General features: G+C 40.2%; 1 protein-coding gene across 10 annotated transcripts in view; it reads right to left on the bottom strand.

Annotated features, from left to right (window-relative positions):
* The window catches only part of BLOC1S5 (biogenesis of lysosomal organelles complex 1 subunit 5), a 120,177-nt gene that overhangs the window by 85,036 nt on the left and 20,179 nt on the right, over positions 1–14,962 (bottom strand). For all 10 annotated transcript variants that reach the window (XM_055080137.1, XM_055080131.1, XM_055080135.1 and 7 more), the window contains exons 3-4: positions 9,208–9,337; positions 2,243–2,301 (exon numbers count right to left, since the gene is read on the bottom strand). In XM_055080137.1, the coding sequence (XP_054936112.1) occupies positions 2,243–2,301; positions 9,208–9,337 (189 nt within the window). The remainder of the gene's footprint in view (positions 1–2,242; positions 2,302–9,207; positions 9,338–14,962) is intronic.

Below are 14,962 nucleotides of genomic sequence, written 5' to 3'. Positions count from 1 at the left end.
AAAAAATAGTTCAATAACATTCTCTGAGATAGTACCTATAAGAAATATATTTAAGACCAAAATACCCCAAGGGCTTTATTATTTCTTGAGGCCATTTTTTTTTAAACCAAGGGACAGTATCTTTCAACTTAGAAAATCAAGTGCTTCACCAACCCTACAGACCACAGCAGGGCTCTTATCCACAGTGATTGCCTGCATCTTAAACAAACGATCGAGGTGGTGGGGGGAAAAAAGCCACCTGACATTTGGAAAGTAAAGCTATTTCACATAAATTATATACCACAATATATCAGGTAAGTAGAACATCAATCTATCAGGTAAGTAGAACAAGTATTTGCTTTGAAGCTCAAGGACTTGTCCAAGGGCATACAGTTAGCTAATAAAGGCAAGTACCAGAAATAGAAGACACCAGGTATTTTTTACCCAATCTGGTAATTTTCCTACTTACATACAGTTAATACACCAAACATGAAAAAAGTTCAAAGTGACAAGAGGAACCATCTATCCCAATTAGTTAGGTTAGTTCTGCTTAAGAATGACAGGGATTGCCATTTTATCAGAATCATAACTGCCCTGAGAATGTCTTAGAAATAAAGACCAATATCATGTGAGTGCATATTCACGTAAAAAACACCCCTTTTTCATTTTTATTTTGAAAGCCAAGAGAACTGCATAAGTTACAGCCAGTAACAGCGAGCACAGCCAGTGTTCTATCAGAAAAAGTCTTTCTGATTCTCAAACACAGGAATGTTCCTGGTGCTTCCACAACAAATTGCTTAACACTGAATGCTTGATTCTCTACACTCCTCTCTGGAAACATCCATCTAGACAGTCTACGTACCAGCTCCGTGAGACCACCGACTTCTCCCATCTTTTGCCTTTGCTTCCACTATATCCCTTAACCTACAGTATCTTTCTTCCCATCTTCTATCACTCGAATTCCTACTCACTGATCAAGGTTAGGCTCGGATGCCACTATCTTCCTAGTAAATTACACTTTTTGCCAAGATCCTGCAAAGTTCTTTGAAACTATCACAGCCCTTACTTTATCCTACATTATATTAGAGTTAGTGGTTTGGAACTCCTAGACTTTCAGCTCCTACATGTATGAACTGCCTTAAACTTAAATTAAAATCTTTCACCCCCAGCGGCACCTAGCCAAGTAGAGACTAAAAAAATATCTGCTGTCCAGCTGGGCATGGTGCGCTGAAGCCCCCATGGCTGTCCCCACCATGCTCTCCGGACACTGTGCAAGCACTGCACCCCGGCACCAACTTCCCTGCCCACGGCTCTGCCCTGCCATGTTATCAGTGTTCTCACAACAGCCCTGCTTCCCAACCTGGCCTGCTGGGACCCTGTTCCTTTCCGGCAGCCTTCCCACCTGGCTTAACTGCCTTTTCAGTAAGGCTTGATTCATCAAACTGTAGAATTTTAAAATTTATATCAACATTAAGAGTTGAGCAAAGGGTGGAGAAATTTAAACTCAGGCAAGGTCCGTATTTTTTTTTTTTTTTACAGTGCCAGATCAGTACCATTATTATGGATAAACCACGCATTCAGGACAAATGGCGATAGTAACACTTGTTGATATAAACACGCAAAAAGGCATTATTTTCAGAGTGACTCAACATTTCTTAACAAGTGTATCCCTACTAGTTTAGAATAATAAAGTTATAAAAATACTTTATGAAAACTGTAAGTTAAAACACCAAATTAATATAGGAACTTAAATTCTTGTGCTGTTTTTCCACATCTGAATTTAGTTAAGATATAATTCAAATAAGCAAAGCACTACCCAACAAGTGATTCACACAGTCTTATGACTATTCATTAAAGAACCCATCCATAGGCATGAATGCCTCCTTTTCTAGAAGAAATATACATAATATACTCAAGGCCTCAGGCCTGAAGATTTATATTTCCAATCTGGTGGGTATTTTTTGTTCCATGTAAAAGTCCTATTCTTTCTCCTCTAAGAGACAAATACCACTTTCAGGGAAAAGCTGAAAAGGAGAAAAAGAGGTCTGCAATTCGAATTATAAAAATACAGATTGTGCAATTATGTGACCATACCTCCTCAACACATCTTCAATGAATCAGCCATTTTTTAATCTTTTAAAATCACTGCGTAAGAGAAAACAAATTCAGAGAATTTTTTAAAATCAAAAGCAACTGCTAATAATATGATGATAATAAAAGCCCTGGAGTTATAGTCTCCATTATCCAAATGGTCCACTTTTACCTTTTTTCGCTCCTGTTCCCTCTGTTGGAGTCTACAGACCGAGTCAGTAGCTGCTCGCACTGAAATAAAACAGAGAGTGGGTTTTCAATCAGCAGCCCTTGTTCAAGGAGAAAAATTACCTGGATAAAAACAAAACCAAAAAACAACACTTGGACTGTTTTAGATCTCAAGAAACTATGCAAAAAAAGCTGGTATTATTTTGGTCATGGTAGGGTGGCTAAAAGGGGAAAAACAAGTATTCAGGATGTCGCAATGAGAACCACTATCATTTGTGAGCTTTGAGCTGCAAGCCAAGGGCATTTAGTACTAATTCCAATGACAAGTTGTCATCAACGACCTCAGAATTCTCCAAAAAGATATAAAACACCTGAAAAATGTATCATTCCATTCTGATGGATGGAGGCTTTACAGAGTCTCTCTGATTCATTAACTTCCCCTGCCCCTTCCTCACTGGTACCCCTGCTCTCTTGCAGGCAGGACTTGATACCCAGAATGCTTCGACGACTTTCTACTATTCTTCTCACCTCTGCTAATTCATCCTGGCTGCCACTGCCAGATTCAGTTTTCTCTGGACTGCTTTCTTTTGAGTCATTTCCCTTTTTAATGACTTAAAATTGCTAGTAATGATTATTGTAGTTATTTGCTGAGTATTACTATGTGCCAAGAACTGTGCTAAGTACTTTCCATGTATTACTCCTCTAAATTCCACTTTCCTACTAGGTGAGGATCACTATCCCATTTTACAGATTTTTGTCATCTGTAAAAACTCAGTGAAATGTCACTCAAGGAGGTAATATGACTAACAGGCACAGAAAGCAGGACTTAAAATCAGACCCCTGACCCTAAGACTTGGCTCTTACCTTCAGGGCTCTACCTCTCTTATAATTTCAACAATGAAACTGGTTTTAATCCATCAGTTGTTCAAACGTCTTCCTTTACCGGATCCATTTTATTTCTGTACACAAACGTTTTCACTTACTTCGCTGGTTGGTGTGTGGGCTAAGAGTCAGCCTTCCTCAGTCAAACCTCGGGTTGAACTTTAATTACGTGTGACTGACCTTGGGCTTGTTTGCTTGCTCGTTCATTCAGCCATTTGTCAGGTATTTATTGAGCATTTGCTATGTGCCAGGTGCTACTGTTGTTGCTCCTAGTCTCGCAGAACCTTAGTTCCTCACTTGTAAAATGCACATAACAACTAATAAGAGGACTTCAGAATGGACATGAGAAAAGAATGAGATAATGCAGTAGATAGTATGCTTAAAAATAACTGAAAGATTAATAATAAAAGCCACTCAGTGCGGTTCTTCACACATGGTAAGCAGTCAAGAAATGTTACTGTTGCTATTATTCTATGCACTATCCTCTCCCTACTGAAAGTGCTTTCCTTATTCCTTTCCTCTAATTAAAATGTTTACATGTTTCAAAAGACCAGTTCAAGGCTTAGTGCCTTCATAAAGCCCTCCAGTTGAATCCTTTCCCTATAAGGATTTTCTTTTATTTGAAACTCTTTTACCAGGTATATGTATATCCTACCACTTTATCTTGCATTTGCTTAAACAATTTTACCCAGTTGTTTCACAATTATGCCTTTCTACCCCACTCAACCCAGCCCCAAGTTCAAAGTTCCATACAGGGCAGCGGCTGTGATTTCTCTTTCAGAAAAATGTTAGGCCCCTCCCTGAGAGAGTATGGCAAAGGGGAGGATTCAGCTTTTAAAAAGTCATGTTTTTATCAGTAACCATTCGTTTTAGTCACATCAAAGATAATACATTAGTACTAAAAATTAAGGTTCCCCATCATTGTTTGTTCTAATAGAAAAGTTGAAAACACAACAAAATAGGAGTTGATTAGCTCTGCCTTCTTTCTGTGGTATATTAATATTACATCCTCTCTCCCGAGTGGTGGTTCTATCATTTCCTGGTTTTTTTTTTTTCTTGGCTCTGAACATAACTTTTAAAAAATCCATTTTGTGGTCTTTGGGTGCTTCATCATTTTCAGATCATTCTGGGCTTAACCTAAAAGAAGAGTTACAGGACTATGACATTTATATTTTGTCATTTGTTATATACTTTAAAAATTTAATTAGAACACATCGGACAAAGGCACACTTTAGTTCCTTATCAGGATTATCTTTGTACTTAGAATATCCATTTTTAGAAATTTCAGTCCCTGAAATTTTTCATTCTTTATCCACATGATAAAAAAGTTTTGCTTTCTGAAGTTACTGAAACCTGCTCTTCTAAAATCTAAGAAGATCACCTAACTACCCTTTCTTCCCAAGTAGAGACTCCAAGAGGAAAAGGGCCATTTATCTAAACCTTCCTATCACTTCTACACCACATATTGGTCATTCCTGATTCAGTAGGAAGCCATTTCCCCTGCTGTCTCAGTGTTTCAGGAGACTATATTGCCTTTAAGGAGTTAAGAATTCATCAAATTATTTTCTCTAAACCAAAAGATTATTTGAGGAGATTAGCACCACACACAGTAATTGTTACATACAACAGCTAACAGTGTCCCTATGTCCTCACATAAAAGAGAAACAAATTCATTCTGTCACAGTGTGTATGTGTAAACCACAAATACACACCTAAGAAAGTAGCTCTGGTTTGGTATTAGGAGCAGATGTTGGCTGAATTCTCATTCATTCATTTCAATGAACAAATAGTGTGTACAGACGGAAAAGATGTCCCAGAACCAAGCCTTAGGGCACCCCAATGTCAAAAGTCAAGGAGAGAAGTGGAAACTAACAAAGCAGACTGAGAAGGAGGAGTCTGTGCAGTAGGAGAAAATCCAGGAGAAAAGGTGGACTTTCCTTATGACCTTTTCTGCAGAAGCATCATTCTGAAGTTGAAAGAGCTTCAGCTCTGGCAGCAGTAGGACTGAGTCTGCACGGCGTCCCTCCGACTATCAGGGAGAACCATGGATGTTAAAACACTTCCAGTTTCCTCAACTATAAATGTATAGGGAAGAGGGTGATAAATATTTACTTTACACAGTTAAGATGGTCAATGAGGAAAATACAGGTAAAAAAATCTAACTAGTCAAGTGCTATTAAAAATTAGTATTTTAAGTCATAATGAGTTCTTAAAGTTTTCTAGCTACAGAGGCAGAGTGAGCAAAATCAGACACACTCAGTCCCCTCAGTACCTTCTAAAATAAATTAACAGTTTTTTAAAAAGGTTAAAAAAATCCATCATTTACTGAACGAGGAATTATAGAATTATATTTAAACTTTGAAAAGTGGTGGCCAAGGACTTCCCTGGTGGCACAGTGGTTAAGAATCCGCCTGCCAATGCAGGGGACACGGGTTCCAGCCCTGATCTGGGAAGATCCCACATGCCGTGGAGCAACTAAGCTCGTGAGCCACAGCTACTGAGCCTGTGCTCTAGAGCCCGTGAGCCACAACTACTGAGCCTGAGAGCCACAACTACTGAAGCCCTGCACGCCTAGAGCCTGTGCTCCACAACAAGAAGCCACCACAATGAGAAGCCCATGCACCACAACGAAGAGTAGCCCCTGCAAGCCGCACCCAGAGAGAGCCCGCACGCAGCAACGATGACCCGACGCAGCCAAAAATAAATAAATAAACAAATAAATTTATTTTAAAAAAGAAAAAAAGTGGTGGCCAAGAATAGGAACACAGAGTCTATAAAGAACTGAGACTCCTCATTTCACCATAACCACTCCAACCCCCCAAAAATGAGAAAAAGAAAACAGACTGGGACTTCCCTGGTGGTCCAGTGGTAAAGAATCCGCCTTCCAATGCAGGGGATGTGGGTTCGATCCCTGGTCGGGGAACTAAGATCCCACATGCCATGGGGCAACTAAGCCTGCTCGCTGCAACTACTGAGCCCGCACGCTCTGGAGCCCGTGCGTCACAACTAGAGAGCACGTGCGCCACAACTACTGAGCCTGTGTGCCGCAAATAAGACCCAATGCAGCCAAATAAATAAAATATCAAAAATTAAAAAAGAAAGAAAATGGCTTGACAAAATTCTTATAACTTTAATATGCTTTAATTTGTAGAGAAACAGATGAGGGGGGTAGGGAGAAAGGAGTCCAATACGGGAAAGACAGATAAGACAGACAAAGCATCCATTCTGAAAGAAAATCTAATAAAATTCTCCACAGGTACTTTGTAACACAAAATAACAATATGAATTTATTAAAAGAGATTAAACATGAAAAATGAGATTGCAGAGCTAAGGAGACAAACTATAACCACATCATTACAAATCTAAAAATAAATTAAAAAAATGGAAAGAAACTGAATAGTCTAAGACCAAATAAACAATTCGCAACATTATTACTGCAGAGCCCAAAGTAAATACTATAAACCCTCATTTGTAAACAAAGTTAAAACTCACGAATGAGAGGTTGGGGAGTAGAGGCAAGAGGGAAGGTAAGAAGTCCTGGCCCCTCTACCTCACACCGACTAATTAATGCAGAAACAATAACACGGCTCTAACTTCTGTACCTTTTTTATAATTATTTTTCTTTGAATGATCTTTTAGTAACTACTATCTTCTATAATACTTATTTTAAGGTATTTCCTTAAATTTTACTTGAGATTTTGTTCTCGTAAACTCAAATAAAATTTAAAATTATTACCTTAACTTAAAAATTGTCTGATCCCATTCTTGTCAAAAGTTCTCTCTCCCCCTCATAACTTCCCATCTATTCATTCAGCTACCGCCCCTCCATCCATCCTTCTATTTGGCTATATACAAAGATGTCGGGAATGATATTCACCAAAGTTAAAAAGCAATGGTTATTTTTAGGCAATTAAAGTGATTTCTTGCTTCTTTTTCTTTCTTATTTTCTTCTTTATTTCTACTTTCTTATTACTTAGGCATGTATCCTTTTGTTTAAATAATAAGAAATAAAGTCACTGCTCTTAAAACTTAATTAATTTGAATGAGGAATAACCTAAAGGCTTTCTGTCCTTCTTACCCTCTAAAATCAAAGGCTGGGTCCTCAATACTAAGCAAGATCTTGAGACAACAAACATGGTGAAGTTTACGAGTCTATGAAATAAATAATAAGTAGAACACAGACACTAACCAGTGTCTTCAGGATGAGAAAACGGTACTTTACGGGTTACTCTTATGTACCCTCCTAGAGCTTTCACTTACTTTTTGTGTTTTTTTAAGGAACCACAGGTGAGTTTTGGTTCTGAAGCCTCTGCTCATCCAATGTTAAGACACTCAGCTAGGATTCTGTAACCGTCTCCATCCAAACAATCCGAGACGTCCCCCCACTTAATGCTCCACAGTTGCTCAGTTTTGTGCACAACGATCGACCAATAGCTTAAGAGCCACACCACCGAGTTCTAAGATTCTCAGCCGACCACATTCCCAGCTCAGCCCTCAAACATGCAGACAAGAGATAAATGAGACAGATCTACTAACAGGCACAAAACAAAACTCAACTGTCACTAACCTTGTAAAGTATTAGTTAGATCAGAGTATACTGCCTAGATAAACTCACTTATAAGCAAGCCAGCGCCATGGCTCAAAATGTAAAGTTTTTAAACATGAAACCCTCCAGGGACAACAGCTGGGCCCAGGCCAATTTTTAAAACTACATTGGCTCTAAAAGCAGATAATTATCTCCATTATCCCCGTTAGGCTCATGATAATAGCTACAAGGAAATACTTAGGCTGGAGCCTACTGAGGAAGCCATTCCTGCTTCTAGCAACAAAATTAACTCTAAATCCTCAGAGGTTAAAACTTTCATTATTACTTCACATTCTATGTGCTTTAATTCTTTCTTTTAGGAGAATACATTTACAGTCTGGATTCCCTGTTACCTGTAAAACTTTTCTATTTCATTGTGAAGACTATACTTTTAGCATGAGGCCTCACGTCAGAAATAGCTCTGGCCCAGGAATGAAACAAGTCAAAATAACCATTCACAGTTTTCTTTTTCTTACCAAGTTTTACCCAATATTTTTCTATATACTCAAAGTGTGTACAAGGAAAGTTATAAGCACAACTCAAAAGTAAACATAAGCATTCTTATCAATAGTAATTTGAGCTTTACTTTTACTGTATGACTAGAAAGCTTGTCAAGGTTAAGGAAGTGATGGTATGAACGAACAAGGGTGTGTTTGCCGTTATCATGCAAAGCCTGAAGTCAATTTTAGACTCTTTGCTCCTCTACTCAAAGAAACCAAATGTGACTGTGGGAGGTCTGTCCTCTCCAAGCTCCTCTGAGCATCAGAGGACCCAGGCTAACCTGGACTTGCACACATACTCTTACATAACTTAGTCATTAACCAAGCCCCCCTGCTACCTTCCCTCACAGGCCATTACATTACCCCCCAGTTTTGCTATTTTCTCCCCAGAAAGATACTGTTTCATGTTGCCCTCCATCGTTATCTACCAGCATCATTTGTCCTTTGACAAACTGAACAGTGTCAATATGGATCCGAGAAGCCCTGAGTTTCCGATACACCTTTAATTTTAAACTCAGTTACTAATAAAACTCCTTTTATTTTATAGTTTAATGTTTAATAAATATCCTTTTAAGCAAACATCTCTCCTTGTTAAAATATTTTGCTTATTGAAAAGTGATAAAACACAAACGTTTTTGACAGGTTTTTTTTTTGTTAAAAACTCTAGTATCCTGTTTGAAAAAGAAGCTTCATTTCATATCCTAATTACTGGTCATCAAACTTTTTCTTATGCATAAGTTTTTTTTTTTTAAGGTAAAAAATGTTTCGATTGTCTTACATCCTAGAAGGATTATCTTGTGCACCCATCTTGCTTTGGAGATTAATGCTCTTAGCATCAAGGGCAACACACACTAACTGCTAGATAAGCACTTTATCTGTGACTTCCCTCTCCTGGCTCCTGCTTAAGAATTCTCTCTCCGTCTCTCAGCAAATACTCAAGTACATCCATTTTGGCAGAGCATGCATCTGAAATAAAGCAATATAAAAAAATCGCTGGCTTACATCTCTGGAGAACTTGGTTTAAGTTGTCTTGCATTGTTTCCCTACACGTGGGAAGAGTATGTTCGTTTGTTTCATGGATCATATTCTTCAAATTTTCAAGAACTCGCATTTCTCGAAGACCACGTTTTTCCTATTAAAAGAAAGTAAAGTACATATTGTGTCTTAAATCTTAGTAATTACTTTCTGGGACTTCCACCCAGGTTTTGGTTATGTTATTACCCACTACTGAAATTTACACAGCCTTCTTCTAATTATTTGGCAATAAATGAGGTCACAACCTGGAGGCATTTTTTAAAATTACGAAATGCTTCAAAAGTTGCAATGTAATATTTTTATACTATGTTTAAAAATGGCCATGAGAAATACTAAAAGAACAAGAAGAGACCTAGACTCCATGTATTTCAACTGTGGCAACGAAAGAAATGATCTGGTTTTCAATTTTATTTTGTAGTTCTTACCATCATAAAGCTTCTATTATTATGCTCTGTATTTTTCATCTGATTCCAGTCTTCTCAACTAAAAATGTGTGGTAAACGTAATAGTATGTGGGTGCTTCCCTGTACAGAAAAGAGTTAACACCGTGTGCCTGAGACCTCCTCCTTACAAAGGGCTGCCTGCAAGGCTGGCCTTTGGCTGGGGGCTGGAAATTTGACCAGGAAACAGCTCCCACGGAAGTATAAGACACCTCTTTCCTTCTGGGAGTCTGGAATCTTGATACGCGCTAGGCCGAGGGTGCCTACTTGTCCAGTCCCCAATAAGAACCATGGACCCCCAGGCTCAGACGAGCTTCCCTGGGAGACAATATTTCATGCGTGTTGTCACAACTCACTGCTGGGGGCATTCTTGGAAGTTTCTGCCCGGCTTCCTATAGACGTCTCCCCATGCACCTGTTCCCTTTGCTGATTTTGCTCTGTATCCTTTTGCCATAATAGAGTTCAGCCACCAGTACAACAACCACATGCTGAGTCCTGAGTAATCAATGAACCTGGGGGTGGTCTTGGGGACCCCCAGCCCATCCCCCCTTCTGAAAGCTGAGCTTAAACCACCCTTCCACTTGGGTGGGCTAGACTTAGTGAGCTGCTTCCAAAGAATAGAGCAGGGAATGAGAAAAATATTAACTTTACAGAGGAGTCAATGAAGGTGACCTCATCGGTGATGTCATGGTGACAGCACGCACCTCCCAATGTAATGTGACAAGGGCGGCACTTTAACCTCTCTGGTACTCTTTCCCAAAGCCCATAAACCCAGTCTAATCTTAGGAAAAACAGCAGACAAACCCAGATTGGGGGACATTCTACAGGATACTGCCCAGGACTCAAGACTGTCAAGATCAAGAAAAACAAGGAAAGACTGAGAAACTGTCACAGACCAAAGAGGACTAGACAGACATGACAATTAAATGCAGTGTGGTGCCCTGGATTACATCCGGAACAGGAAGAGAACTGCAATGGAAAAAAGCACCAAATAAAGTCTGGTGTTTCATTAGCAGCAATGTATCAATGTCAGTTTCTTAGTTTTTACCAATGTAGTGTGGTAATTAATGTAAAACATTAACAACAGGAGGGGACTTCCCTGGTGGCACAGTGGTTAAGAATCCACCTGCCAATGCAGGGGACACGTTCGAGCCCTTGTCTGGGAAGATCCCACATGCCGTGGAGCAACTAAGTCCATGCACCACAACTACTGAGCCTGCGCTCTAGAGCCCATGAGCCACACAGCTACTGAGCCTGTGTGCAACTACTGAAGCCCGTGCGCCTAGAGCTCGTGGCCTGCAACAAGAGAAGCCACCGCAATGAGAAGCCCTCACACCACAATGAAGAATAGCCCCCGCTCACTGCAACTAGAGAAAGCCCGCGCGCAGCAACAAAGACCCAACGCAACCTAAACAAACAAACAAATCAAAACAAAACAATGGGGGGTGAGGGGTATAGGAGACCTCTGTACTACCTTAGTAACTTTACTGTAAATCTTAAAATCATACAAGACGAAAAGTTTACTTAAAAAGGGGTGGTAAACTTGATTGTAAGGAAATAATGTTAGTTACTGGGGGTTTTGTTTTGAACCATCCTTATGCAGCAGCTGTGGTCAGATTTTTACTCAAATTTTTCCATAATAAAAAATTTTAAACTTATACAAAAGTTGAGAGAGAATGAAAGAATGAATCCTCATGTACTCATCACCAAGCTTCAACTCGTGGCTGACGCTGTTCCCCCTGTAACACTCCATACAGCCCCCTACCCACAATCCTAGATTCTTTTAAAGCAATATTTCAACATCTACCCTTAAAAAACAAGGACTCGGGCTTCCCTGGTGGCGCAGTGGTTGCGCGTCCGCCTGCCGATGCAGGGGAACCGGGTTCGCGCCCCGGTCTGGGAGGATCCCACATGCCGCGGAGCGGCTGGGCCCGTGAGCCATGGCCGCTGAGCCTGCGCGTCCGGAGCCTGTGCCCCGCAACGGGAGAGGCCGCAGCAGAGGGAGGCCCGCATACCACAAAAAAAAAAAAAAAAAAACAAGGACTCCTCTTTAAAAACAAAAAAAAACCACAGCACCCTTCCCCTCCCCCATATCCTCCTCCCCCTGCCCCCACCTGCCCACCCACTCACTCACTTTCTCTTTCTCAACAATAATTCTTCAATACTAAATATCAACGAAGTACTCACATTACCTCAAATATCCCAATGTTTCCTTCTATCCTCCAGTTCATTTAGACTGAAATCTAAACAAGATTCATACACTGCAACTGGTTAATATGTTTTCTAAATCCTTTTTAATCTATAGATTTCCCTTCCATTTTTTTTCTGCCTTGCAATTTGTTGAAAAAAAGTGAGTCATCTGCTCTGCACAGTTTCCCACAATCTGTTTTTTAACTGAATGAATCCTAATGGTGTGATTTAAGAAACCCTTTTGTCTCTTCTCTTTCCTGTAGCACTGGAATCACAACTAACAGCTGGACAATCATCGACAGGAAGACACTGGAACTCACCAAAAAAGATACCCCACATCCAAAGACAAAGGAGAAGCCACAATGAGATGGTAGGAGGCGCGCAATCACAATGAAATCAAATCCCATGACCACTGGGTGGGTGACTAACAAACTGGAGAACACTTACATCACGGACGTCCACCTACTAGAGTGAAGGTTCTGAGCCCCACGTCAGGCTTCCCAACCTGGGGGTCTGGCAACAGGAGGAGAAATTCCCAGAGAATCAGACTTTGAAGGCTAGTGGGATTTGATTGCAGTGGTTTGACAGGACTCGGGGAAACACAGACTCCACTCTTGGAGGGCACACACAAAGTAGTGTACGCATCAGGATCCAGGAGTAATGACCCCATAGGAGACCAAACCAAACCTACCTGCTAGTGTTGGAAGGTCTCCTGCAGAGGCAGGGGGTGGCTGTGGCTCACCATGGGGACAAGGACACCAGCAGCAGAAGTTCTCGGAAGTACTCCCCTTGGCGTGAGCCCTCCCAGAATCCGCCATTAGCACCACCAAAGACTCCGGGTAGGCTCCAGTGCTGGGTCGCCTCAGGCCAAACAACCAACAGGGAGGGAACCCAGCCCCACCCATCAACAGACAAGCGGATTAAAGTTTTACTGAGCTCTGCCCACCAGGGCAATACCCAGCTCTACTCACCACCAGTCCCTGCCATGAGGAAGCTTGCACAAACCTCTTGGCCTCATCCACCAGAAGGCAGACAGCAAAAGCAAGGAAAACTACAATTCTGCATCTTGTGGAACAAAAACCACATTCACAGAAAGACAGACAAAATGAAAAGGCAGAGGACTTTGTACCACATAAAGGAACAAGATAAGCCCCAGAAAAACAACTAAATGAAGTGGAGATAGGTAACCTTCCAGAAAAAGAATTCAGAATAATGATAGTGAAGATGATCCAGGACCTCCAAAAAAGAATGGAGGCAAAGATCGAGAAGATGCAAGAAATGTTTAACAAAGACCTAGAAGAATTAAAGAACAAACACCTAGAAGAATTAAAGGACAAACAGAGATGAACAATACAATAACTGAAATGAAAAACACACTAGATGGAATCAATAGCAGAATAACTGAGGCAGAAGAAAGGATAAGTGACCTGGAAGACAGAATGCTGGAATTCACTGCTGCGAACAAAATAAAGTAAAAAGAATGAAAAGAAATGAAGACAGCCTAAGAGACCTCTGGGACATTAAATGCACCAACATTCGCATTATATGGGTCCCAGGAGAGGAGAGAGAGAAAGGACCCGAGAAAATATATGAAGAGATAACAGTTGAAACCTTCCCTAACATGAGAAAGGAAATAGCCACCCAAGTCCAGGAAACGCAGAGTCCCAGGCAATATAAACCCAAGGAGAAATACGCCAAGACACACAGTAATCAAATAGACAAAAGAAAAAATATTAAAAGGGAAAAACAACAAATAACATACAAGGGAACCCCCACATGGTTAACAGCTGATTTCTCAGCAGAAACTCTACAAGCCAGAAGGGGGTGGCACAATATATTTAAAGTGATGAAAGGGAAGAACCTACGACCAAGATTACTCTACCCGGCAGGGATCTCAATCAGATTTGATGGAGAAATCAAAAGCTCTACAAACAAGCAAAAGCTAAGAGAATTCAGCACCACCAAACCAGCTCTACAACAAATGCTAAAGGAACTTCTCTAAGTGGGAGACACAATAGAAGAAAAGAACCTACAAAAACAAACCCAAAACAAATAAGAAGATGGTCACAGGAACATACATATGGATAATTACCTTAAATATGAATGGATTAAGTGCTCCAACCAAAAGACACAGGCTTGCTGAATGGATACAAAAACAAGACCCACATATATACGGTCTACAATAGACCCACTTCAGACCTAGGGACACATACAGACTGAAAGTGAGGGGATGGGAAAAGATATTCCATGCATATGGAAATCAAAAGAGAGCTGGAGTAGCAATACTCATATCAGATAAAATAGACTTTAAAATAATGTTACAAGAGACAAGGAAGGACACTATATAATGATCAAGCGATCAATCCAAGAAGAAGATAGAACAATTATATATGCACCCAATATAGGAGCACCTCAATACATAAGGTAAATGCTAACAGCTATAAAAGAGGAAATCAACAGTAACACAATAATAGGGGGACTTTAACACCTCACTTACACCAATGGACAGATTATCCAGACAGAAAATTAATAAGGAAACCAAGCTTTAAATGACACACTAGACCAAATACTCCCCTGCATCGGCAGGCGGGCGCGCAACCACTGCGCCACCAGGGAAGCCCCTAGACCAGATAGGTTTTATTGATATTTATAGGACATTCCACCCAAAAACAGCAGATTACACTTTCTTCTCAAGTACGCACTGAACATTTCCCAGGATAGATCACGTCTTGGGTAACAAATCAAGCCTCAGTAAATTTAGGAAAATTGAAATCATATCAAGCATCTTTTCTGACCACAACGCTATGAGATTAGAAATGGATTACAGGGGAAAAAAATGTAAAAAACACAAACACATGGAGGCTAAACAATACATTACTAAATAACCAAGAGATCACTGAAGAAATCAAAGAGGAAATAAATACCTAGAGACAAATGACAATGAAAACACAATGATCCAAAACCTAAGGGATGCAGCAAAAGCAGTTCTAAGAGGGAAGTTTATAGCTATACAAACCTACCTCAAGAAACAAGAAAAATCTCAAATAAACACTCTAACCTTACACCTAAAGGAACTAGAGAAAGAAGAACAA

This window comes from Physeter macrocephalus, chromosome 18 (genome assembly GCF_002837175.3).
Source record: "Physeter macrocephalus isolate SW-GA chromosome 18, ASM283717v5, whole genome shotgun sequence".
NCBI lineage: Eukaryota > Metazoa > Chordata > Mammalia > Artiodactyla > Physeteridae > Physeter > Physeter macrocephalus.
The sequence above is the reverse complement of the archived record's forward strand: the minus strand, read 5'-3'. Positions and strand labels throughout refer to the sequence as shown.